Here is a 27,031-nt window from a genome sequence, read left to right on the forward strand (position 1 = left end):
AGTGAACAAGGACAAAGTACCGGGGTTTTAAGAACTCAAATGTGAAACTGATGAATTATGTGCTGAGCCACTGCATATCATCTTTCACTTCAACGCTATGGGAAACCAGAAAATGTAATGCCAGCTTTTAGAGAGAGCTCTGGGTGAACACAAGGAATGTCAAAACTCATGCAAGTCTAATTTCTGTATCAGACCAATTGTTAGAAGTTACATGTGAAAAATAGAATTAGTAGGCAGAGATAAATGCTGTATACTGGAAAAAAAAGAGTAAGCGTCTCTTTGCAAAACGTGAACTCTGGTGCTCATTTCCTCCCACCCATGCAGGGGGAAGGGAAAAATCTCTCTGGATTCTTGTTCCGTTTTGTAATTCTTCCCCCCGCCGTTCCTGAGCCCAGGACAGGCAGAGATGCAGCAAAGGATGAAGGAGCTCCTAATACCCATTTTTCCTGTGCCCATGGCTTCTGCTGCATTGGTCTCACGCCACAGAAGTGCAGCAGGAGCTGGTGTCAAAGCAGAAAGATGGAGGGAGATTTAAGCAAGCATACGCTCCCTGATTCCTTATCAGTCCTAACCAGGGTGCCTTCCCAGCACCAGCTATAGCAGGCCACAGGGCAGCTCTCAATTCCATTCTCATGGCATGAAGCCTAAGGCAGCCTGGCAAGTTGTCTCCTTGGCTCCTGCAAACCATGACTGGCCCAAAGGAGTAACTGTACAGCCCTGTTGATAGGTGCACCAAGACTCACAGAGGACCCTTGAAAGTAGGCTTGCAGAAGGCCACAGTACGCCTGCTGCAAAGACAAAGACACGATCCAAAGCAGCACTCAAGACACCTCTACCACGAAACCATCCTTGTTCTCCTGTCCTCTCCTAATCCCAATTAGTAGATGTGAATCAAATCAGAAGCTGAAACAAACAATGGAAGTCACCTCACCCATAGCAGGGTAGATCCACTGCACACCAGAGGCAGCAAAAATTGCATGGAATGACAGAATGCAATCACATAGTTCAAGACAAACAAAATTCAGCTCCTTCATAATATGTACTGCCCACGCCATGAACACCTGAACACTGGAATTTCTGACAAACAGTGGAGTTTACAATTCTAATACCTGTATTTTAGACCCAATTACTTGTTTTGCATATACATGTTCTCTGTAATTTCTGTGGAGACAACACACAGAAGCAGCAATCATCTGCAAACACTACAACTGCATGCTAATGAGCAGCATTATATTTACAAGTTTTCACTACACAATCCAAAATGGTTAATCATTTTTGAACACACTTCACGGGGAAAGTCAGTCCTTCATAAAGACTGTTTTCATTTCTTTTCAGAGGTGTGATTTTTATCCTGATGTACCACATACAGGCATATTAACAACATAAGGTGAGTAGAAGAAAAACTGATCGATATTTTACCAGCTGAACTTTCACATACACAGACATCACAAGTGTGACCCGTCAAGCACAAGAAGCCTTACCATAAGGATACTTCGTGTCTAGTCTATGTGCTGCCGTTCTTGTCCAGGGTAGTACATCATCGCTGCAGCCATTAGGCATCCCATTGTATCCAATTCCAACAATCTTGTTTTCTGAATTTACAATGCAGGCACCCACCTAAATAAAATCAGATTTATATAGTACCAACAGCATGCAAAACAATGGATGAACAAGAAAGACGAAATCTGAGAAGTCAGTCCTACAATTTTCATTTAAGAGACAAGCTTCACTTTATATAGTGTCACACCATCTAGTGAGCAAGGCTACAATTGTACCCAACTGGTGTACCTAACAGGAAAATAAATCAGGGCATATGCAACCCTGTTATCCCGCTGGTCACGCAGTCTCCATCCCAGCCTGCCAGCGCTGTTCCTTGTCCAATGATGAAGTTGGGACATCTCGTTCAGGGAGCAGAACCGGCACTGAATTTATCCTACTAAACCTAAGTTTTCTGTCAGTTCAACTCCCCAAACTAGCTTTTCCAGCAGCAGTATGAGCAGCAAGAAGCAGAAGAAAAGGTATAGCAGATGGGACAGAAATGCAGTAGTGTTGACCTAAGCAAAGATAGGCTCACAAACCTTTCTGGCTTGTTTATGCAAATGCGCATCAAAATACCAGACCTTTTAGACTCTCACCCTTTATTACTTCAATCCAAGACTGCACTGGGACCTTTCTTACAGAATCATGAAGTGCCCCATTTGTATGTTTTCTGCCCATATTTTAGATTTACTGAAACGGCAAGAGTACTGATTTTAATTCACACAATATACTTATCAACCAGCCCTCGGGTAACAAAAATTTAGCCCTAAAGTGAGTAACCTTCAGAGAACTAAGCCATTATGTGCAGAAGCCAGCAAGTAACTGAACAGACTGTTAACGTGCATTTTACTCCGTGGTTTTTCTGGGATTTGCTTCCTGAAGTTTTTCACACAAAGGAAGACTAACAAGAATGACTGGGTCCTGCACAACAGCATGTTTCAGGAGATGTATCAATCACCTCAAACCAATGTTCAACAGAAGCACATGAAAGAATGGGGCCAGACAGCGAAGCAGAGGGGGAAAGGTAACTTGAGGGAGGAATCAAACTAGAGGAAAACTCCAGTCAACCCAAGAACAAACAAAAGGGAATTTTTATACTCTTACAGGTGTGGAAAAGGAATTTGTAAAATGCTGTGTCTTAAAAAAATTACAATCTCAAACTTTCAGTAGTTTTATCTTCCTCTAACAGTAAGTATATTTACTGGAAAAAAGAGAGAAAATGCCCATGTTATTTTAAGCTCCAAATAAAGAGATTACAAAACTCCAAGCTGCAAACGTACACACAGAATTATACATGAGGTCAGGCCCAATAAGAGAATTTCTGTAACAAAAGGTGCTGACCATCTTAAAAATTGAATAGCTATATACTGAAATAACTTGTAATAAGAAATTCCTGAAAGCTACATGCGCATCCGATGCAATGCGCCATACAGATTAGCTTATGCTATTCTTATACATTGCCTTCTTACCTGAGAGCTTGGATCCTTGCTCCTTTGTGCTGACAAAAAAGCTACTGCCATAAAATATTCAGGCCATTCCAAATAATCTTCTCTTTTTTTGCAAGATGTTTCACTGCTGAAACTATAGTTTATGGAAAAAAAACAGCCATCAGCAAACAACGCATAGCTAGAATTATTGCAGATTATATTCTTTCAATGTGCACAAGTTTAAAGTAACCAGGACCAGTATCTGGCTAAGAAAACTGTACATTCACTGATATTTTAATAGTAAAACCATCAAGTGTTATGTGCTTTCCAGGAACTTATATATGCAACATTTGCTTTCAGAGGAAAGGCATCCAAGTGAGGTTGCAAATTTCAGTTTCAGATAAGAAGGCTGAGCTATTCAGAGCACTGAGCTATTCAAAGACAGAGCAATTTATCCTTTACAGATAACACCTTGTATATTTCTAAGATTCAGGTATCATGTACTGGCATTCTTTTCACCCAAACAACATAATCTTTTTTATGATGACTGCGTTAACTGCAAGCCTCTAATCTAAACTATTTTGTACTTCTGCCTACAACTATGACAAGTGCTCGCTAGATTTCTATTTGGTAGCTTCCTAGGCAGTCATTCATTTCTGCCCGTAGTTATTGCCATGAGTTTGCCTCTCATTACAACACTTACCAGCAAAAATCTAAGGCCATTCTGATAGTCCCCTACTAAATTTCTCTTATGTCCTACGAAAGCCTTTTAAAAACTGAGAGGAGATGGGTTCAAGAACTTTTCTCTTAGATATAATGTACAAAAGTGGCACAAAAGATTGCTTCTTTTCCTGCGCTGGGGGGTTTATTTGGGGGAAGAAGGGAGGAAAAAAAAAAAAAAGTAGTGCATCATTTTCTCTTGCCTCCTTAGGCTGAAAGACTGCTCGGACAGTGTACAACACAACATGGGAATTTCTGTGCTTTTTAGCTCAAAGAAAGGGAAGAAAGGTATCCTCCCTCCCATCTTTAAGCTTTGCAAATTTCAAGGAAAAGATCACATTCAAAGAAATTTCCCCCCAACTCTCACCTATCATCGCTACACTTGAAAACCAAAAATAATGGAATATCTCAAATACAATTATTAGGCTATTAAAATACAAGGGGCACAGTACTTTTCTTCTTGGGCTCCTCTTACCAAGGATTACAGCTTAAGTCTGAGATACCCTTCTAGCAATACACAGCTATGCAGAAAGATACATCATAGGTGACTGCAAGCCGCAAGCCATCTCCTAGCAACACTAGTATCCGCACTTTTGGAAGACAAATAAAACATTAGACGACAAGTATTTTGTTAATTATTATTTTTATAACCAAAAACATATATCAGAGGCTGGCAGTTACCTTGTCATAAAGAGGTTACACTATTTCAGAAAAGACAACGCGAGCACATAATAAAATTGTACTTTAGAAACCTACAGGGTGCTATTTACCAAAGCTAAATTGCTGGTTTTGAATAGTTCATATATGGCACGTTACAAGTTAGCAATTTTGGCTTGTTCTTGGAATGAATGAGGATCATCTTTAAGGCCATAGTCTCAACGTGAGGAGAGAGAAACATACACTCTTGTTGTAACCAGCAAACCCCTCTCACACTTCCACAACGTTGTAAATAGTGCCCAGAACTGTCAATTGTCAAAGCGAACACACAAATCAAGTACGTAATTCTCAGAGTGCCCCAAACTGGCTTGAACCATCAACCATAACTAAATGGTTGGGACTATATCCTACTAAGAAAGTGTTCAGAAAACAAGGAGCTCACACCAGAAAGAACAAATTAAGACATGCCCTCACACCTCTCTGTGCCAAATTCAACTTCGACAGGTTAACTGAAATGCCAAGAAAGTGTTTCAGCTAATCTAAGTGACAGTTTAAAATATCTCACAAAAGCAGATTTCCAAAATCCAAAACACCATCAGACTTTAAATGATCAGTTTAATACATTCCTGACTACATGACTATCACAGTGACGTCTTTGGAGAGGCATGCAACACACAATGAGGGACTACACCAAATAAAACATTCTGGGAAAGGGCTCCAGAAGGACAACAGTACCCTGAACTAAGAGATCATGAGATCTCTTTTTGTGGAATTATTCCCTAGCAACCCTGTTTATTCAAAACAGAAAAAAAAGCTACTCGGTACATTTCTCATAAATACAGAACCGTGTGTAAGAAAAATGAGCAGAAGGCTTACATCAAAGAGAACATAAAAAAACCCAAAAACCAACCTTACTGATTTACTTCTACTTAACATCATCGTGTCTGGCGAGATAATTCCCTCAACTCAGTGCACAGGAATGCTAGTGTGAAATGGGTATAAAACACTTAATTTCTGATTGAGCAGAAGCCAAGGCCTTGGCTAGCAGTCAAGCACACACAGGAAAATTAAGTTTATGGATTTGGGGCAACTGATCCATCTTCCTTACGCTTATTTCTAATAAGTCCTAGAATTGCATGAATGAAAGCTACTCTAGAAAACATTATAGCTAGCTGTAAAATAAGCAACTAAGGCTTATCCTTGTGATAATTCATAAAACATATGAATAAAAATAATGGGAACTGAAAGCCATGAAGATAACACTGCTCAGGAAGAAAGGGGGCGAAAAAAATGTTAAAATTCTAGAGTGATCAGTAGTCTGCAGAAAAGTCTGCATAAACTTTTTTCAAAACATATTTCAAAGGAAAATAGAGAAAAAAATTCTATAATTATAGGACAATGCCTCCCTTTCCAGTTCTTTTTCATCCACCTAGGCTTCACATCAGCTGTAACACCATCTGAAAAAGGAAGACATTTCATTCAGCTACTAAGAAAAAAAAAAAAAAGTGTACCTTAATGAAAAGTTTAGGTGAGAATCCTAAACCAGAATACATCACCTCAAATTTTGTCATACGACAATTAGGATAGTCAGCTACACAACCATATAGCACAACTGGAAAACTGGTGGGTATCACTTTTTTCCCTTCTCCCCCTTTTTTAAGTTTTTCCTCTGCTTTTTTGTCTGTGATGTCACATGCATTATGTTCCCACTGTATTGTACCAGCTTTTTCCCCCAGTATCAAGCATGCTATAGGACATCAACGTTTTGTCACTCAACTCACAGAACTTAAGGTTAAAAAAAAAGACTTAAAGCATGTACTAAAAATAAGAACTAAACATCTTTGGCAATGCTCTTGCTCCCCATAAGCCAAATGGGATGTATGTTCTTGACGACTTTCAACACCAGCTTCTTCTTTAAGTCTCAAAATTTTGGTTTTGATTGCTATTATACCAAATGAATGTGACATTTCCTTTACTTGAGGTTGTCATCTTTCCCCTCATACAGGTACCGAGACATGGTCATTACCTACTCCTTACTGGCTGGTAAGGTTTTGAGAAAGGGATGAAGGGAAAAAATCAACCCTTCTTAGAGAAAAATGATACTTTGTGCACTGAAAATTAACTATATTCAATTTTTTTTGTGAGAGATAACCCACCAAACCTCAAATATAAACATTGCAGAAACATTGCACCCCAACTGCACAAGAATATCCCTTCACCAAAGGTATTTTACTGGCACAGGCACTTCTTTGGCTTTAATTAGTTGCATATTGCTCATGCCGGTCTCCATTCCAGGAAGTACCGAACACAAGACACGCTACCTGCTCTTCCTCCTATCCTCAGGATGACAATAAATAAATAACGCAAGCAGGCCGTGCCCCGGGCCAGGCCCCGCAGGGTTCCCAGGAACGCCGGCCCGCGCGGAGGGCCTCCCTCAGCCGGCCCCTGCGCGCCGCGGAGCCCCCCGCCGCCCCCCGCCTCGCCCCTGCCCCCGGCCCCGCGTAGGGCCCCAGCCAGGGCCGGGCCCGCTGCCCCGAAGCCGCCGGTGACCGCGGCGGGTGCCGCCGCTCTCCCCACCTCACAGGCCGGGGGCGGCCGCCCGTCTGGCGCAGGCCGCGGCCGCCGCCCCCCCCCCCCCCCCCCCCCCAAGGGCCTGAACCCCCGGGCGGGAGCGGCCCGGCCCAAAGGGGAGACAGTGCGGTCAGTCCGGGGTGCGAGGGGCGCGGGGCGCTAGGGGAGGGCGAAGCGCCGGCGGGGCAGAGCGCGGCCACGGCATCACGGGGGTCCCCACACCCGCGGCCCCCGGGCGGCAGCGGGGCGAGCGACGCGCGGCCGGGCCCGGGCAGCGTACCCGCTCCGGTGGCGGCTGGGCGGCTGGGCGCTCATCCCGGCGCGGCCACGCTCTCGTTGGCCGCTTGGCGCCAAGGCGGCAGCGGGCGGGGAAAGGGGCGGGCGGCGGGGAGGGGCGCGGCGGGGGCGATGGCGGCCGCGGGGTGCGGGCGGCCCTCACCGGCAGCGGCCACGTGTGGCGGTCCGGGACCGATCCCGCTGACCCGGGGCGGGGGGCGCTGCCACCCCTGGGCTTCCGTGAGCCTCCGTGGTGCTGTCACCGCGGTGCTCGGGTACGCGCTCTCGTAGCGTTCGGCTGCCCGACCGGCGCTGCTGCCGGCCTGGTGCTTCCACACCAGCGTGCAGGTTTTCACCCAGCTCACGCTCTTGAGGTAAACGCCATTCATTAAAGCTTGCCATTAACATATTAACATGTCTAAAACTCCTTTTTTATTCTCTCGATACGAAATGGATGTGGAAAGCAACTTAAGGTTTATTAATACTCGGCTGCTGCCATGTCTTACATGTCGCCCAGGACACTCAGGTAGCTGAACATACACATACATATATACACACACACATACGGGGTGTTACAGTGCAAAGTGAGTGATATAATGATAAATATTAAGTGTTGATATTGTTTGTCTTCAATGAGGAGCTGCCTACTGGTTGCCACAGGGTCTGCCTTCGCAGAGACGCTCAGATGGGAGCAAGGTACAGATGTTCGCACCGTGGGGCTGCGAGACATCAGATAAAGCCTGCCCCAGCCCACCAAACGTGCCCGGTTGAGCTCCCACCGGAGGCAGTGACAGGTGCAACAAACTCGGTGAGAGCAGTGATGGGCAAAAGGAAAACACTTGCTTCTGAGGGCATCCCCAAGAGGGGATTTGTGAGTGCAAGTGGTGCAGCTCGCGCTGCACGTGTGCTGCACCAGTGAGCCGAATGTGGTCAACAGACATGGCTGAGAGAATGGTTTCCTGCAGCCTGTTCTTCCTCTTCCTCTTCTAGGAGGACACTTCAGCTTGGGAGAAAGGACATGTTTGGGAAACATGGCACATAGTAGCCCTATCCCAGAAGCTCTCTTTATAGTTCCTCCTTACTGACCACCTGCATAGCAAATTGCACAGCTGAGGACACCAGGTAAGTTAGTATCACAGAATCACAGAATGGTTTGGGCTGGAAGGGACCTTAAAGAGCATCCAGTTCCAACCTCCCTGCCATGGGCACAGGAACACCTTCCACTAGACAAGGTTGCTCAAAGCCCCATCCGACCTGGCCTTGAACATTTCCAGGGATGGGGCACCCACAGATGCTCTGGCCAACCTAGGCCAGTGTCTCACCACCCCCACAGTACAGAATTTGTTCCTTACATCTAATCTAAAGCCACCCTCTTTCAGTTTAAACCCATCCCCCTTGGCCTATTGCCACATGCCCATGTAAAAAGTCCCTCTCCAGCTCTCTTGTAGGCCCCCTTCACATACTGGAAGGTCTCCCCAAAGCCCCAACTCCAACCCTCTCAGCCTGTCCTCACAGGAGAAGTGCTCCAGCCCTCTGAGCATCTCCGTGGCCTTCCTCCAGACTCGCTGCAACAGGTCCATGGCCTTTGTGTGCTGAGGGCCCCAGAGCAGAACACTTTGTGCTCCACGTGGGGTCTCATGACAGCGGAGGAGAGGGGGAGAATCGCCTCCCTCGACCTGCTGGTCATGCTTCTTCCCATGCAGCTCAGGATACAGTCGGCTTTCTGGGCTACAAGCGCGCATTGCCAGGTCATGTTGAGCTTGTTGTCCACCAACACCCCACCAAGTCCTTTTCCTCAGGGCTGCTCTCCATCCGTTCTCCACCCAGCCTCTATTTGTGCTTGGGATTGCCCCGACCCACGTGCAGGACCTTGCACTTGGCCTTGTTGAACTTCACAAGGTTTGCATGGCCCCACCTCTCAAGCCTGTCAAGGTCCCTCTGGATGGCATCCCTTCCCTCTACTGCACCACACAGCTTGGTGTCATCAGCAAGCTTGGTGACAGTGCACTCAGTTGCAGTGTCTACAGCGTCAAATGTTTTGCACAAGTCCAGTACACCATCGTGTGCATAAAGTCAGGTAAGTCAGGGGACCTCCTATACTCCTATTTCTTCTTGAAGCTATGCCAAAAGCGAGAGGGCATGGAGTGATTAAAACCGAGGAACACACCACTAACATGTTTTCATATTTAGATTGCTGCACCACGTACCTATTGTTTTTTTTTAAACAACTGACAAACCATCAAGTATGAAAATGTTACTTAATTTCACAGGCATTCCTATTCAGTTGTAACCAGAAAATTTGGCAAAAGCAGCCTGTTACATTTCAGCTGACAAATTTTCCAGCCCTCAGAGTGGGAAATCATATAGCTATTTCAGTTTGCAAGATTTCTGTTTTCACAATTTCATATGGGCAACAAATGTTCCTGTACGGTTTGTTAATGAATGAAAAAGAACAATTTAAATGCAAGAAAAAGAAAAGAAATTTAATGAAAGTAGCATCACTCAGTAAAGCAGAAGCCTGAAGGTGAAATGAAAGGCCTGATTATGGTTGATCATGAAGAGAGTTAAAGAGCACTCATTTAATTAATCTGGAGAAAAAATTAGTGTAATTCAGTTCAAAAAGTTTTGTACTATCTGTATATGTTTTTCTGCACTCTTGAAATGTGAATTAAAATTAATAGTGCTACAATTACCCATGCCAAATTTGTAATTTTTCATAATTAAGATTCTGTGGACAAACCGTAACAAGTACTAATCTTTAAAAAGCAGTGCTTATATGCTGATCATACAGAGTGAATGATGGATTTTCTGTTTTGTGAACACTGATTAGGAGTTCTTACAAACTATTTCCTTCCTCTGAATTGATCATATTTTCCAGCTAATATCTATAAATCAGCCAGAACCAAATTCAAAATAATACAATCTCCATTCCTCAAAAAGAAACTCTTGCTCTCCTCTCTCCTGTCAGAGAGGAAAAAAATACATGCTGCAAAATAACTGCTTATATTATTCATCAATGCGGTTTTTAATTTTGGAGTGCAGTTTTCAACTTTATAAAAATACATACAAATTATTTTTGAAATATGAAAATTAAATGTTTTCGTCATGCTTAGCAAATAAGGTTCCATAATAATTTGAAACTAGTCTTATCTCTCCATCTGTTAAGCCCACAAACATTATTTTTTTATTATTATTTTTCAAAGATTATTGACTCTTCTGTCTTGTTCTTCCTCAAAAAGCAGACCAACAACATTCAGCATTCCTAGTAATATAGCAGTGATATATGGACCGAAGAGGAGAACTTCTGCTGGGATTTTAGTTCATAGACTCCTATAGCGTTGCTAAATTACACATCTTCTGGAAACCTAGGTACATTTTGGGTTTCTCCTGTTTTTCTTTTAGAATTATACTGAAAACTTCCCTTGTGGCCAAGTTGTGACTGCTCTTCTGACAATGTGCTATGGAGGTGGTACCTGACATGTCAGCCTCTTCATGCACACAACGGAAGTAGGTTGTGTGGTTACAGATATCTAGAGAAAGTTACACCTGGATTAGGTGAAATTTAAGCCCGAATCCTGTAGCCTAAACATAGGGCTGCACTGATGGCAGATAGCTTGACTTGCTACGGGTGTGGGGCAAAGTCTTGCTGCCTGGTAGGTCCCGTAAGACTTTTCTGGCAGCTGCCGGCTTTGCAAAAATGGGAGCTCCTCTGGATCTGCTGTCTGAATACTCCTCTCCATTAACTCTCTTATGCTGTGATCTAGAAGATTATTTGTGCCCTTCATCTGTCTCAGAACCATTCTGATCTCTGTGACAGAACTGGAGCGCTCTGACTCAAAGCCCCTGTTAAGACAGGCATGCACTCAAATAGGCTGAATTTCTTTTAATTTCGTATGTGACACTCTAGACCTGTCCTTACATGTTCCTCTTTTATTCCACAGAAAGAGAATGTATGTGAAGAAGCATGGAGTACCTCAGGTAGCCTTTTCACAGGTTACTTTGGTTTGTCTCTCAAGCTGTAAAGTCCCAAGCATGGATCATCATGACCCTGTATAGATGTCAGTAAACAATCTGAGCTGATTGCAAATATTTTAGGTGCTCTTAAATTTAATTAATTGAATTAATGAGAAGTGATACAAGTTTGGAAAACAGGCTAAATATATAACTGTCGAGATGCTTATATTTTTAGCTACTCCTTATGAAATTTTCACATCTTCTACCTTTTGTTAATGTTGATAAAAGCAAACTAAGTTGAGTTTGGGGAAACCTCAAGCTTCAGACACCCCCCCCACACACACTTTCTTGCTGCTTGCCAACACACTCTTTTAACTTTGTTGGCAAGCAAGATCTCTCCCCACATACAGTATATGTGTAAGTTGTCACTCAGACAGTTCACAATTTGCCAGGATATGGAGCATGCAATTTGGTAGACCACCCTGAAATCACTCTCAAAACTTAAGGCAAAAGTGAAAAGAAATGGCGAATGAACTGTTGTCTTTTTCTCTAATGGAATGAGTTTTTCAGGAACTAATTACTAGATTTCGAGAGAAAGACAAATAAATAAATATGACAATATGTCTTTATATCTTAACATCTGGTTCTTGTCTGTCTTTCACAGAAGTACTTCTCACTGACAGGATAATTTTCAGCTAGAGAAGGGGATTCATTTTTAGGCAAGTCTCATCTTCCAAATATTTTTCCAAATAGGAATTTCTACTTAAGTTAAACTTTTCCTCCTATACTTGCTTACCCACCAAGAACATATTCAATACAAGCGCAGCTGCTGGTATACACTGCAGTTCTTAAGAATATGAATTTATGGCTTTCTCACTGATCAAATCACCCTTGTTCCAGTGTCAGGCTTTGCTCCGTGAACAAAGTCCTACTGATGGAACCCCCTTGCTGGAAGACTTAAACAGGGTTAGCAGCAGCAGCTTGTTAAGTTAACCAGCCCATAAATAGACTGTAATAAGCTGTTAGGTATTTATATTGTAACATTTTGTATAGGGAGCATTTCAGAGTTGCTACAGGAGTTTCCACTTCAGCGTATAGTTTATGCATTACACGTGTACTTGATACGTTACATTATATAATTGTGGAACTACTTATTAATAGAGATGGTAAGAAATATAACTTATTACCAGCCTTCGATCAAAACCAAATAGGATGGTATCATGGTAATTTTGGTGCAGATGGAAGCCTGTTGCAAATCCGGTATTTTCAAGCTTGGGTGCCAAACTTCAGGACATCAAAATCTGTGTTCAGATGCTTAATTTTTTAAAGATTTGTAAACACTGAATGCCAGAAACTGTTGTGCATGATGATGAGTATCTCTGACAGAATCCAGACAATATTAAGGTATTTCTATGATTTTCATGTCTTAATGGGAATCTTTTCTCTATTCTTAGATTTTGAGGGCTTGTGTATTACCTTACCTTTCTGTGGCATCTGTTTCTTGAAAACTAGAATCAAGTGCCGGTTTAAAGATTTCTTCCTTCCTGTCCAAGTCAGACACTGAGTATCACATTCTCAGTCTCGCAGATTCAAAATTTCTTCAGTTTGCTAACTTCCTAAATCCAGCTTTTCACCTCGTTGAATAGTAGTTAAGAGTTTTTTCTGAGACTTGTCTTTTATTTGCCCTTTATTCTGACTGGGGTCACAAATGAGTATATAAATAATACTTTTTAAACAGTCTTCTGTTCCATTTTTAACATTACAGCTATTTTTCATCTCATCTAAAATTTTTATGAGCATCTGTTTTTCCTAATTTTGACTGTTTTCCTGTTTTATTCATACTGATGGTTCTAGTTATAGACAAATATTATCTTCCCAGTGCCCGGATCACCTTGTAATTTCTTTGATATCGGTACATTCTCTAGCTAGATATGTTCTTTCTGTATGTTATTTACCAATACTTTCTCTGTTTGCTTGGGGTTTTTTAATGTTTGTATCTGTGTCTCTGACCAGTCCTCTACTTTTGAAACCCTTCGTTCCGTTCATACCTGCCCTGGCATCCAAATTCCCTGTTCTACGCAAGCTAGTACAATGAACAGGACAAAGATAAGTGCTAGAAAACCAGAAGATACTGCATGTGATATTTTCTTCTATCACCATCCAGAACCAGAAAGCTCAGAAAATCTTGCTAAATTCTCCTTTGAAAAGTAAACTGAGACATAAAGTTTCAGACTGCAAGTATTCTCGCAACCCTAAAGTTGAAGTGTTCTCTTCCAAAATACCAATTACCTTCTTTGCCCACCCATACTCATCATGATCACAGCTATTCCCCAGTTAGAGGTGAAAAATTAATTTTCTGCTTTCAGTGTAAAATCTCACTTTTTTGGCATGCTGCTTCTATACTCAGCACCTGCCTAGATACTTCACAGCTTTCTATTTCTTCTGTTACCTTCCCCTTATTTTTCAAGGCTATTTTTAATATCTAAGAAGATTATTTTCTACTTCCATCTCTTCCAGTTTGGCATGGTTTTTCTCTCGTGATGCAGTAGCTTTTTACGTTACTTCCATGAACTTTCTCTAAGTCCCAAAATCTGGTGTAGTGTATCAATTTGCAAAAACTCCAACTGGACAGTAACATCACCTGTAATCACCACATCAGGCACATTCTGAAGAAAGAAACCTTTACTCTTCCATCACATACAAATAATATTGAATACATGTATCCCTTCATGTGTGGACAACTAGTTTGCTCTTTGTAGTTTTATTTTTTGTTTTCCTGATATAAATTCCTTTTATGCTTGCCTCCTTTAACCTCAGTGGAGTTTCTTTCCAAGTTCCTACTTGTTCCTTTCAAATTTTTCTTTGTTTATGATAAGCTTCAGATTTCCTCTATAGAGAGTTTTCCTATTTTTATGTATAAATGCCTGTCATTTATCTTAGCTGTATCTTTAGATTTCATTATTATGGTGTGATAATACTTAAATCTTCATGTAAGAGCTGCTATACAGAATCGTCTTCTTACATCTTTATATGGGATTTGGCATGGAAAGTTTTAAGTAAACAACCTAAATCCACTCTCTGATAGGAAATGAATTACTCTTTCAGCTAACTCGTGGACTGGGGTAAAAAAAATATCAGGATTCTTAAGATATAACACTTCAGCTAGAAAAGAGACACAAAAAGAGCTGTTGCAATCATTTTTTTTTTTTTTTCTGTATCTCACCTCATCTTGATGAGATCTCTTTGACCTACTCGCCTTTCAAGTTTGCCAATATTCCCATTTCCCCCAAATACCCATTAGCACCAAAGGTGTGTTCCTTCCTCCGTAGTAACTGCTCCATTCCTCGGACGTGGCACTGAGAGAACTGTGAAACAGGAGGCATGAAGCCCTCGTTTAGTAACATACTGAGTGTTAGCTTGATAGCAGGGCAGAGGGAGCTCAGGTGCCACTATCATATAATATGTGATTTCTTTTCATCTCTTCTAAGTTCTGGCTGTTTCCTAAACTCATTGAACTAATTACAGAAGAGCAGCTAACAGCCACACTGCTTTAACTTGCCAATAATGAAAAGTGAGCCGAAGCTGTCAGGAAATACCTTTGACATCCCAAATTCAAAGAACTGGAACTCTGTGCTCCCTCTGTAGATATGAGGGGAAACACAATCATTAGTAAACCTAATATATTTTGTAAGCAGAGTTGGCAATATGATTCCTTTTCAAGATTTCCTGGCATTTTCCTATTACAAGATTTTAGTTGTCTGCATTGGACATGATTTGTTCAGGCTGAAAGAACCCAAGCTGAGCATTTGCTTCTACTAAAATTATTTTTTATCTTTCAGGTTGTATCCATATTTTTAATGCTATTGTAACTTTAAAGCTGTTATAAATAAAACCATATTCACATTAGGAAAGCATTGACTCAGACGGCAAAGGCAGTATATGGTAAATGAGGAATTCTAACGTGAAGCCACAGCAGCTTCATGCTATAGAAGACAGATGATGAGGTAAAGAAGGCAAAGACTGGGATGTGATCTTTGAAGCACGAATCATTAAGGAATTCAAAGGTGGATGGGCTATAGATTGTAGAAAGGGAAGACAGACATTAGTTAGATATTTCCAATTCTTATTTCTCAGAATACAATAGAGTATTATTAAGGTTCAAAGTACTGAAGAAAAATTGTCTTCCGAGACCAGCCTTCACAGAAGCCTAGGGAGATAAAATAAACAACAGATGTACTTTATTTTTTTCGAAACTGAGGAAGCAAAAGGGAACTGAAATGCGATATTCTTCATTTACAGGAAAGTAAACTAAAACCCTCCCTATTACTTCTGCAAAAATTCAGTGGGTTCTATAGGGACAGTAGCAGGGAGAACTCCAAACCTCTCCACTGGTATATATGTCCTCTGGGGTGAGCATTTTTCCACAGAAGATGAGTGTCTTACACAAGTCAAATAAGAAACAAGCCAAAAATAGTAAGAATTTGTGGGCTCTGTGAAAACTGGCTAATCTTGTTAGTATAACTTTTGAGAATAAAAATGTTTCCATGCAAAGGGTCTGTCAAATTGACTTTAATGTTTTTCTAAAGGATTAGAGAACAGAGGATTCTTGTTGGGAGATACTGCATACGTCATTTTGTTTGTACATTTTGTGTTAGAAAATTCTTCAAGATTTTGAACCAGCGCTTCAGCTGATCTGCAGTACGAGAACCTGAAAATATCTAGCACAATGGAATCAATATCAAGCAATATTTTGTCTCTGAAAGAAATTCAGTCTGACTGAGAAGAGTAAGAGCAGTGTAAGGAACTGGAGACTGGCTAAAAAGCTGGATACAGAAATTTCCTGTAAAGCAGTACAAATTAGTTGGTGTCACCAGAGCAAGAAAACCATAGTGACAGAATAAAATGTTATCAAGGTTTCAGAATACTTTATTATCACCACCTTAGGTCGCTAAGCTTCACCAGCTATATCCATCAAGTTTGATAGCAAGTATGTATGCTCACAGCTGAAGCTAGAAGGTGCAGTGCTTTAATGTACTAACGATTTACATTAAGACACCTGGGTTCAAAGTCAGTTTATGACAAGAACAAAATGGGTTTGTTGGTCTCAGCCTGCTCTCTAGTGGACAACTGCACATAAACTCAGTCCTGAGAAGAATCCCAAGAATAAGATTGTTGGCCCAGGCTTATGGTGAAATTCATATTCTCTGAACAACAGTATTCAAAATAAAATTAAACTGGATATCTGTGCTTTCTGTGCTACTCTGAAACACTGTAAGATGAGACATTTCCATCAGCATCTCTTAAATACTATATTCAGTATTCTTGTTACCAGGATATGAAAGGATACAACAGAAGGGGAAGCAGTACAATGGAAGGCAGCAAAGGCAATTAGATGCTTCCATGTTAGGGAAAAATGACATACTGCCCTAACAGACATATATAATGTTTATGACTAGGTAAAATATTTGTCTTTATTTACCCTTTTTCATAATACAAGACATTGAGAAACAAAAAAATGTGACACACATAATAATGATAAAAGAGAATACTTTCTTGATGCCTAATTAACCTGTGAAGTCACGTCTGAAAGACATCTTGGAGACAACAGCTACAGAGGTCTTAAAAAAACATTATGCTGTTATATGAATAATAAGAAGAGCAACAGTTACGTTAGTATTAAAATGTATGAGGGATATAAACTCTCATGATTCAAGATATAAAACAAACGTAAATTGTTTAGAGCATGGGAAGGAACCACACCCACAGCAGTTTTATTTCATTAGTATGTCCCATACAATGGTTACATTCACTTCAGCAATGAGTTTTAGATTTGTGTAGTCTGTGATACTTCCTATGCTTCCAAGGTAAATTCCTTAGTGACTCATTCGCAGAAATCGGCTGCAAAAAATTGTCTGGAATGCTGACCTTGATTCAGGTTATTCTCCTGTACATTGCTTAACCTTTTATTAGTGAGGAGAACAACACTCACTGATATCCAAGCATTTACAATTACAATCATACGCCAACTACAGAGGCCAAGTAAAAATTTTGAGTTAAAGTATCTTTTCAAAACTTCTTTTTAAAAATAAAAAATAATGTTAGTTATCACTAGCTTATAATTGACCATAACACATATATGTATGTATATAGATATAAAAACATATACACACACTATATTAACACAGTTTTTCAGAGTCTTGAGCTTTGTCCTAGTCTAAACTGACCATTTCATTATTTTTCATCATGTCATCTACCTCACTTACTTACAGGAATTTTCGAACACTTCTGAGTTTTACAAGCCTACATTTGAAGTTCAGAATAAACTTAAAATTCAGTTGTTATCCAAATGAAGTTTACCTTATGGAGCGGGTACTGCTTACCATGTTTATAATGCTATATTTCTACATTATTCATAATTCAAAAAAACCACAGTCTTTTTTTCAGTCTACTAATGTCAGAGCAGCCTCTCTGACATTATTCTGATTCCAAATCTAGAGAATCATAATTTTTAATAAGCAAATAGTTTTACTCTCAATTTTGCAAAGAAATGCAACTCCAGATATTCTTCAAAGTGCAATTTATCAAACATTAATTTCCATTGCTCTCTCTCCATACTAATTATACTGTTAGTTTATCAAAGCTCTTCTTTCTATGGTGCTTTCATAATTACCACTTCTGATTATTTTATTTCCAATCTTCTGAAAGCTGATGGTTTACTTAAAAGTTGAGCCAGTAAATGCTAGTGTGAAAAGTTATCATTCACAGAAAAACATTTTTTTAGACTTGTAGAAAAACAGTGAATTTTAACTACTTTTAAAAAGTGAACTAAGTGAATCTGAAAGCCTCTAAAATCACAAGGCAAACGAAGTCACATCTTAATTTATCGGGGAAGGGAGCTGACTCATAATTTCTGCTTATGTGAAGATGACAGTATGCTTCCATGAGTAAATTCTTACTCCAAAATTAAGTTTTTATGGAATAGCTTGACAAGTATGATTTCCTTGAGGATAAAAAAAAATAATTAGAAATGTTAAATAGGACCTAAATTTGTCAAGCATAATGCAGAGGAATGAAACAGCTAAGACTCATATAACTTCAAAAGAATTTGAATTATACATTTAAATTCAGACTTATGGCATGAACTCAGATAATTACCAGGAAAATAGCAGCTTTTGCAGTCAATAACAGGCATTGGATTGAGTTTGTCAATTTTTCTGAGCTGACAAATGAAAGTTGATGGCTGCTGAAATGAGCTGCAGATTATATGAGAACTATTATGGTCCATAAGAGCTAATGATTTTATTCTCAAAGCCTGAAGCTGTGAGAAATATTAATAAAGCTATTTATATTTAGCTAGTTGTAGTGCATCAGGTACCCAGTAAAGCCAGGTTGCTTGATGGAGGTAGTCTTCTGTTTCCACTTGACATCAAACACAGCTTTCTAAAAATGTTTTTCTGCTCTATTCTCCTGATAATTCAACAGCAGTAGGACCAAGAAAACCCTGTCAGAGGTACTGACTGCTTGTGCAGAATTTCTGTTGTATTCATGACCACCCGCTGGCAAATATTAATGAACAGAACAAAAATAAGCGAGATAGCTATAGCTCAAAATGGATAGTGCTGGAAATGGGATATAGCAAGTGTACTGGTAAAGGAGAAATCCCACCCATAATAGTGGTGCCTTACTGCTAGAGGGCAAATAAGTAAAAAACAGTATTTATGCTATGCAAGATCTTAATCTTTAGTTGTGATCTTACAAAAGAGCTTTACTTTCTGCAGAGCGGAGATCTGTGCATCCTAAAGGAGGAACATACTGTAACCATGACTATATGTTTCAGGTATATAAACCACTGGATGACAGCTCAGGATCAGCCAAAGCTGATTAAAGCCTCAGGAATCTTATCTCCTCAACTTTTGTGGGAGCCCACTGTGACAAGCTTGTCTCTTTGATGCCAAATTTGGAATATGTCAGAATGCCTTAACCCTACCTGTTTATTTTCACATTTGACAATATTTTTTTAACTTTAAGTGGTAGGCAGAATCCAAGCTTTCCATTTTTTTGCTGGTTTCTATCACTTGGGAAGTGCCATGGCATGGAAAAAAGTTCTAACTTTTGGATTTCAGCTGAAAGCTGAAATCATTTCAGCTTCACCTCAGCTTTACCTCTTCTTCGAAGGGTTTCTGGACTGGGTTGCAGAGAAACATTAGTAAAGAACCTTAGAACAAACTGATGCCTGAAAAAGTACCATAGAAAGGAAGTGAGAAGAATCCCAGCCTGTTGTTATTTTCACATCTCATTATTTTGAATAGTCATTGATTTTGAATGCCATAAGTGAGCTGTCTTAGCCATGATACAGATTTCCCAGACCAGATGGTCAGTTCCTCTGTACCCAAAGGTATAGTATACTTCGGAGAAGCAGGCCACCACCCTAAGCAGTGGACCTTCCTACGAGCCTGACTGGTGGATATGTTACCCAAGGCATACAAGGTCCCTTGCCTGAGGCTGATGAGAGGAGAGCCCTACAACTTCCTTCTGCGCAATCTTGTAATCATTCACTGCACTCATCACAACTGATTTCAGCACAGAGGCCTCGGTACTGAGCCATTCCTTTTGGTTCTGCTGACCCTACATGTGCAAGATTCATGAAACAGCTATGTCACTGAACAGATACCGTGAAGAGTTCTCCCTGTTGCTCTAGCAGGGGAGCTTGAGGCACATGCTACTCTCTGTAGTTTTACCGTGTAGAGCATCACTCCAATTACCATCGTCATTCCAGATACAATGTCAGAAAAGTCCAGTCACTCCCCACTGCTATGGTCCCAAAATGTCTGTGAGGGTGCCACAAAGATACAAGTAGGGACACTTGTTCATCAAAACCAATGGTGGTACAAAGGAGAGAAGCACAGGGCAGCTGCATGAATTAACTATCCATGGGAGCAGGGGAAAAAGCAAGGTCACATTAAGAACACAGAAAGTCCTAGAACAGCACAAGCACATATCCGCCCATATCTCCCCACATCTTCATTTCTTTGTTCTCTACAGACGCAGCTCTGAGGAATGGAATCATGCCAGGAATCTCCTACGACAACATCTAGACTAGATCATGGTCAAGGAACAGCTCCGGGCTTACATCCAGGCACTTCTTCCCTACAGTTTTGTTTTAATGACAAAAAAAGTAACAAAGTTAAGAAAGAGGAAGATTGTTAAAAGGAAGTGAAGGGCAGCTCAGAGTCCCAACTCTGTCTAGGCACCAAGGAACCTATTTAAGGATACTGTAGTAGAAATACCTAATTTCTGTTAAGAAAGACTTCAGAAAGGTGAAAGGAAATGGGCGTAACTAACCAGCAGGGTAAGTGAGGTTGTTAGAAGCAAAAATACATCTTTGAAAATGCTGAAGTCATGTTCAAATGACACAGGAAGAAAGAGTTACAAACTCTGGCAGGTTAAATGTGAAAACATAATAAGGCAGACCAAAAAGCATCTGAAGAATAACTAACAAAGGAATCAAAATTAATAATCTTTTTCTCTACCAAACGCATCAGGAGCAAGAAGTTTGCCAGAATCTGCAAGGCCAGTTCATTTTCAGGACATAAAAGTGTACTCGGAGAAGACAAGGTCGTTGCAAAGAAGCTAAGTGAACCCTTTGCATTGGTGTTCACTGAGGAAGGAACTGGGAAGATTCCAAAATCAGAACCTTTCTTGGCGGGGGACTCATCTGAAGATCAGTCTGAAATTGAAATTACTGTAGAAGAGATTATGGAATAAATAGATAAAGTGAAAATCACCAGGACTGTATAGTATTCACTCCAAATTTCTAAAGGAACTCAAGGACGAAAGAGCTGAATTACTCACAGCAGGGTATAACCTATTGCTTAAAATTGCTTTGCTTCTGGAAGGCAGCAGATGTGACATCAATTCTTTAAAAAGGTTCCAGAGAAAATCCGGGGAATGGTAGGAATGTAAGTCTTATGTGTACTGGGCAAATTACTAGAAACTATGACAAATAACAGAATTAGGGGACACCTGGATAGATCTGATCTATTTGGGAAAAGTTAGATTTCTGTTGGGGAAAATACATGAGGAAATAACAATACAGGGTCTCAGGAGTTGTCTGGGCTGGGCTTGACTTGAACTGATTTTAATTTTATTTTTTTCAGTGTATGACAATCATCTAGTGTTTAAGTGGGTATTGCCTAACTGGGTTGAGCTTGGTCTGTGGATACTCTATACGAGAAAAGCCTAACTGTCTCATTGTAAAGGTCCTTTTTACATGGAAAGGGGCTGTGACAGGCTGTGGGGCAAATTTCAGACTCTATCAAGGAGAAGGATGCAGACTGTAGTAAGAAAACCCAAGCAGACCTCAGAATAGAGCGGAAGGAAACTCCTACTGTGAACATCAAACTCCTTCCAGCACAGGACACAGGAGGCCAATGACTCGTAATTGTGACCCCCCCACAGGGGCCAGTGGGACATGCAGAAGGTGAGCACAGCACCTGAGAAACTGAGTAGAAACAAAGAAGTTTATCTAGACCAATTTTAACTATTGTTAATGTATTATTTCTGTATTAATGGGGTAATTTGTACCATTAGATTATTAAAACGTTAACGGGACTAACACTACATTCTTACATCCTCTTTTAAGGCATGACCCCTTTAGCCTGTAACGGGATTGAATGTAACATGAATCCAGCCTCAGGCTAGGGCTAGTCCTAAGGGCTAGGGCCAAGGTTTGAAAAACCAGAAAGCTTACAGGGGGTGATGAGACTGATGGTAGAAAAGGGACTGCGAGGAAAGGTAGGGCAGGTGTTCAGGAGATTCCCAGGGAGAACATCATACAAGGGGCCTTAAGCATGCTACGAGGCTTCAGCCTAAGCCTACTGTTAGCCTTCAACAAAGTTCAGAAAAGGCAGTTGAAAAGAGTGTGCTTCTTGATTCAACATGCACAAAAATGTCTACAAAAGCATAAAAGACCTCTCACAGGTAAGTTCCAAGACTTCTGCCATATAGCTCTTTTTAGAATCAGAGAATCATAAAACCATTTAGGTTAGAAAAGACCTTTAAGATCATAGGGTCCAACCATAAACCTAACAGTGTCAAGTCCACCATTTGAACCTGAGCTCTGGCTAGGCTATGATTAAGATTTGTTTCAATACAATCCTGACAGGGATGGTGGGACTGAGAGTAAGAACGTGAACTCTGTGGGAGTAGAGGTCAGGCCTTAAGAGGTTCCTTAGGGACAACATTAGGTTAGGAGATCCTGAACCTATCTAAAGAACAAGGGCTTAAAAAGGGAAGCTTCCTGCATGGATAAATAGTTGGTTAAAAGATGAAAAAGAGAGCATCAGAGTAAATGGTCGGTTTTCATAATGGAGGAGGTCACAAGTGGTCTGCCTGAGATATGTTCTTCAGCATATCCATAGATTACTTCGGAAAGGGAGCCGATAATGAGATGACAGTATGTGCCAGTGATAGCATAAAAGTAATGGTTAGTGGGACAAAGGTTTGTGGTGAAGAACTGCTGCAGTCCCAGAGATCAGTGACCTCCCTAAAGATACAATACAATGTCTCATCTTTGAAGGGGGTGAAAGAGAACGTGCCAGGAAGGATACCCACTGGTCCAAGATTATGTAGACAGAGATGTCAGCTCTGTCACTTCACTATTTCGCCCCACAGTTACAACTACATCTAGTGTAGTTCAGGAGGCTTTGGGCTTGCGTGGTCCAAGAGACCAATTGTCATGATGGACAATCACCAGGGACAAGAAACTCTCAAAACGCAATGGCAGGACAGGTCAGCCAGTGTGGTAAAAGCATTAAGTCACATGAATGACTGGAGAACTAGTCCTCTAAGCTAGAATCTGAGGCTGACTACCAACTTGTGAAGTTGGCTATAATGGTCAAGTTTATGGGACCATGCTTTACATATAGAACACATCTATGTTCTCTCTGCATGGACAGTCACAAACTCGGGCTTCGTTCTTCTGATTTCACACAGCCAAAGAGATGCTTACATTCTTCTGTATTTTTTGTCCTTATTTAAAATTGATATCAATTAATAAAGCACAAAAAAATGAAGTATAAGAAAAAAAATGTGTTGCTAACAAAAGTCTGTATTTCCCTTAACATGCCCACAAAATTTTCAGTGAAGTCAAAAGAACAGCATATGGCAGAAGTCTCAAATCAGACTTCTTTTCACCGTGAATCCCTACAGAATTCATAGGGGTTTCAGTGGCAAGGAATTTTAAAGGAATTCCAGTTCCAAATATATAACAGTCTAATAGGTTGGAACAGTAATTCTTCTTCCATCAAATTTAATGGGTACTTTTTAGATTTAATGTGTTTGTGACATTTTTGCAGACTCGTATTTCCTTTGTTGTCTTCACATTGCTACAGAGTCGCACCCCAGGGTACTTTATGAAACTGTAACTGATATAAAAACTTGATTGGCAGATTTTTGTGTGTAAAATATATGTTTCATGACATTTTAAAGTATTTCCTGATGGAATCTACTTTGTTCTGTATTAGGCTGTAGTTCCTTTTCTGTTATGTGAAAATATATTTTTGCATTGGGTGCAGTACCAAATACATTGCTTTAGGTACTGTCAGTAAAATATTAAATATTGCTTATGGCACTGTGACAGGTATTTAAAAATACAAGAGGAACATTTCTGTTTTGGTAAACTGCCCAAACTTTCCATGCAAATAGAATCTTCAGTATTTTGGTGTGAAGACTATCAAAATGGAAACAATGCATAATAAACTAGCTTAATTTCTTTGAGGAAATGAAAATAAAAGTGGACAAGAGTAAAGAAGTATACATTATTCATTTGGATTCCAAGGAAGCTTTTAATCCAGTACCAAATACATTATTAATGAATTGGGTAAGAAGGTAAGGAAGTAATACTCAACTGGATAACAAACTGGCTTGCTTACAAGGTCAAGGAATGACCATAAATACAAAAGGAAAATGACAAAGCACCACAGAGCTTAGCATTAGATTCTCATCTTCATCACACTAACAAACTGGACAGAGCTTCAGGGTGTGCAATTTGATGTGTCAGGAATACAGCTGGTCATGAACATGAATATAGTTCAAACTGAACGGAAGAAAAGTGGATATGTATATGCCATAGAAGTGAAAATTTAAAATTTATAAAAGTAAGCATAAGGAAGTTTAAAAACTAACAAAGATTATGCCCTATGCTATGGGCTGTACTGAACATGTCAAAGACCTGGCAGTGTTCAATACAAAGTTTAAAACATAAGGTAACTAAATAAGTTATTATATTACATTATGTTAAAACCATTTGGTAAGAATGTAAAATACCACAAAAATGCAGTAGTCATTCAATACCTGACAGTAGCTAGAAAGGACAAAAATTATATGCAGAACATGAAGAATGCTAAATCCAGACTCATAGTACAAAGGAATGTGAAAAGAATTGAAAACTAGAATATTAGTTTGAGTATGTCCCGGGAAGACACAGATTAACAGTTCTTCCCACCAGTTTACTTGTTTGGCTGTTTTTGTGCACTGAACTGTAGGCATATTAACGACTGACAAAATATCAAAATGAATTTTTCTCTTTCTCCAAGAATCTTCCAGTTATTCTCAGAAAATCAGAAGGTAATATACAGGTAAAGGACAGCACTTGTTGGAAGACTGCTGCGATACTTGAGCGAAAAAAAAAAGGTCTTTCATAAATGCTTATATTAAGCACCAAGTGATGTTCTTCATTGCTATACTCTCTAACTAGTGCAGTATATGCTAAATTCATCACTGCTCTGTATATCCTTGCACTTCCGAGTGTTGCAGTGTGAATTCCCCCTTAAGGTGCATACTCAAGAGCCGTGAGTGCAACCAGTGCTCTTGCTACCAAATCCTTGATTTACCTAAGTCACATGGAGGTTTAGTCTTCCACCTGCCTTTTCAGTTTCCAAATGCAGCCTTTAGGAGAACCAGTCAGACAAGATTAAGACAAGTGCAAGCTACACTTCAACGCATCTGACCATACTCATTAGCATCGAGATGGTTTATTCTTTTGACAAAAGCAGCTCACACATAAATGTTTGGCTGAAGCTTAAGCAAAGAAATAAGTGATGCTACATGAAGAGCTCACAGAGGCACTAAGTCTACTTTGTGAAAGATATAACTAAAGTCTACACTAAGTCTACTCTGACTGAAAATTCAAAACGGTAAGTGGCCAACTTGGTCCATAATTAGGGACTGTTTGTGGATTGTTACATCTTTGCATCTGGGACTAATGCTTGCCCTCAGGCAGTTGTCTTTGTTGAACTGTGCTAGATGATGATTTTGCTTTGTTATTCATCCTACAGCAAAGCAGCGTGAAACCTGCAGCTGTCTAGACACTCTAACCTGTTGCTCATCTTCTGAGACTCTGAGTCAATTCTGTACACATAAAACTCATTCTCCACTCTCCATATTGCTTTTTCATAGATTTGAAATGTCAAGATCTGAGACATCAGTATTCTGCAGCCTCAAGCCAAGCTAACTGAAAGCTAGAGGACGAACAGCATGAGGTTATGGCTTGACAGAGTTGTTTCTTTGTCAGCTTCTATCAGGATTACTATATTATGACGGGTTAACTTGTATGACAGACAAAATTCTGGAGGGACTGAGGGTAGGGGGAAGAAAAAAATATAGAATCAATTATTTCAGAAAGAAAAGACTATCATACAGGGTTACTACCTTCTGTTTGGTGTGCCAGACCAGCTAAACCATAAAACAGACCCCTCCTCAACAAAGCAAAACCAAAAGATGCCTGTATGTTCCCTAGTTTTCTTAGGGCAGAGGTTAAATGAGGATAGTCATCACACCTCATTATTGGAAGGAATAGTAAGTAAGACAGTAAGTGCAGCCTAAGAAAATTAATAGAATAGAACAGAATAGAACAGAATAGGGCAGAACAGAACAGGACAGAGCAGAACAGAGCAGAACAGAACAGAATGGAATAGGATGGAATAGAATGGAACAGAACAGAACAGAACAGAACAGAACAGAACAGAACAGAACAGAACAGAACAGAACAGAACAGAACAGAACAGAACAGAACAGAACAGAACAGAACAGAACAGAACAGAATAGAATAGAATAGAATAGAACAGAACAGAATAGAATAGAACAGAACAGAATAGAATAGGTCTTTTTTCAGTGAGTTCTAACCTTCACTACCTAGAGCAATACAGCTGCCTTCCTACTGATGTCAGATGCCTATGCAGAAAATAGGACTGAAAGCAGTGATTGTGGGGGATCCTTTCTGAGAGGTTTTTGTGCTGGGGATCATGGTACTGAGAAGAAAATAAACCTCCTTGCCCCATGTGAATCCTTCACACAGCAAGGGGGTGAACTAATTTCTCCCATGCTGGCCTGTTCTGTGTTGGTCTTTGTAGATTCTCTACATTATTAAATTTTTCTAAGTCAATATGGAGTGTGTTTATGGTTTACTTTTATGATTCTCTTGAATTAGTCTATGACTGTCCCCTCTTAATTCTTAACATATCTCAGATATTTCCATCATTTTTCTGGGTGATGGTAATATAAAGGCGCTGTCAAACTCTCTGATGAATCTCAGATTTATACTTCATATCTAATATTCTCATATAAAATTTTTCCTCCGAGACATTCAGATATCCACCTCTGGAAGATTTCCAGATTTTGTATCCACACATTAAGATGCAAATTATCCCTAGTTTCCCTCCTTAAAGGAATCTCCTAGCGGTTCTTCTCATAATATTGTCAGTTTCTAACTTTTGAATGCTCAGTTTTACAATACTAATGGCCATTTTTGGTAGAACATGCAAAACAGAATAATCTGCTGTTAGCACAACTGGCATCAGTGGTATTATTCTTACTCTTTGTGAGTACAA

The 27,031-nt window shown here is 40.2% G+C and overlaps 1 protein-coding gene across 5 annotated transcripts in view; it reads right to left on the reverse strand.

The window, feature by feature from the left end:
• The window catches only part of DCTD (dCMP deaminase), a 67,249-nt gene that overhangs the window by 20,385 nt on the left and 19,833 nt on the right, over nt 1–27,031 (reverse strand). For 2 of the 5 annotated variants that reach the window (XM_040603136.1, XM_040602866.1), the window contains exons 1-3: nt 7,195–7,277; nt 3,009–3,120; nt 1,482–1,617 (exon numbers count right to left, since the gene is read on the reverse strand). In XM_040603136.1, the coding sequence (XP_040459070.1) occupies nt 1,482–1,617; nt 3,009–3,120; nt 7,195–7,229 (283 nt within the window). In that variant the 5' untranslated portion in view covers nt 7,230–7,277. Of the gene's footprint in view, nt 1–1,481; nt 1,618–3,008; nt 3,121–7,194; nt 7,278–27,031 lie in introns of those variants that run through there. The other 3 variants (XM_040602957.1, XM_040603050.1, XM_040603227.1) reach the window with 3 other exon arrangements.

This window comes from Falco naumanni, chromosome 1 (genome assembly GCF_017639655.2).
Source record: "Falco naumanni isolate bFalNau1 chromosome 1, bFalNau1.pat, whole genome shotgun sequence".
NCBI lineage: Eukaryota > Metazoa > Chordata > Aves > Falconiformes > Falconidae > Falco > Falco naumanni.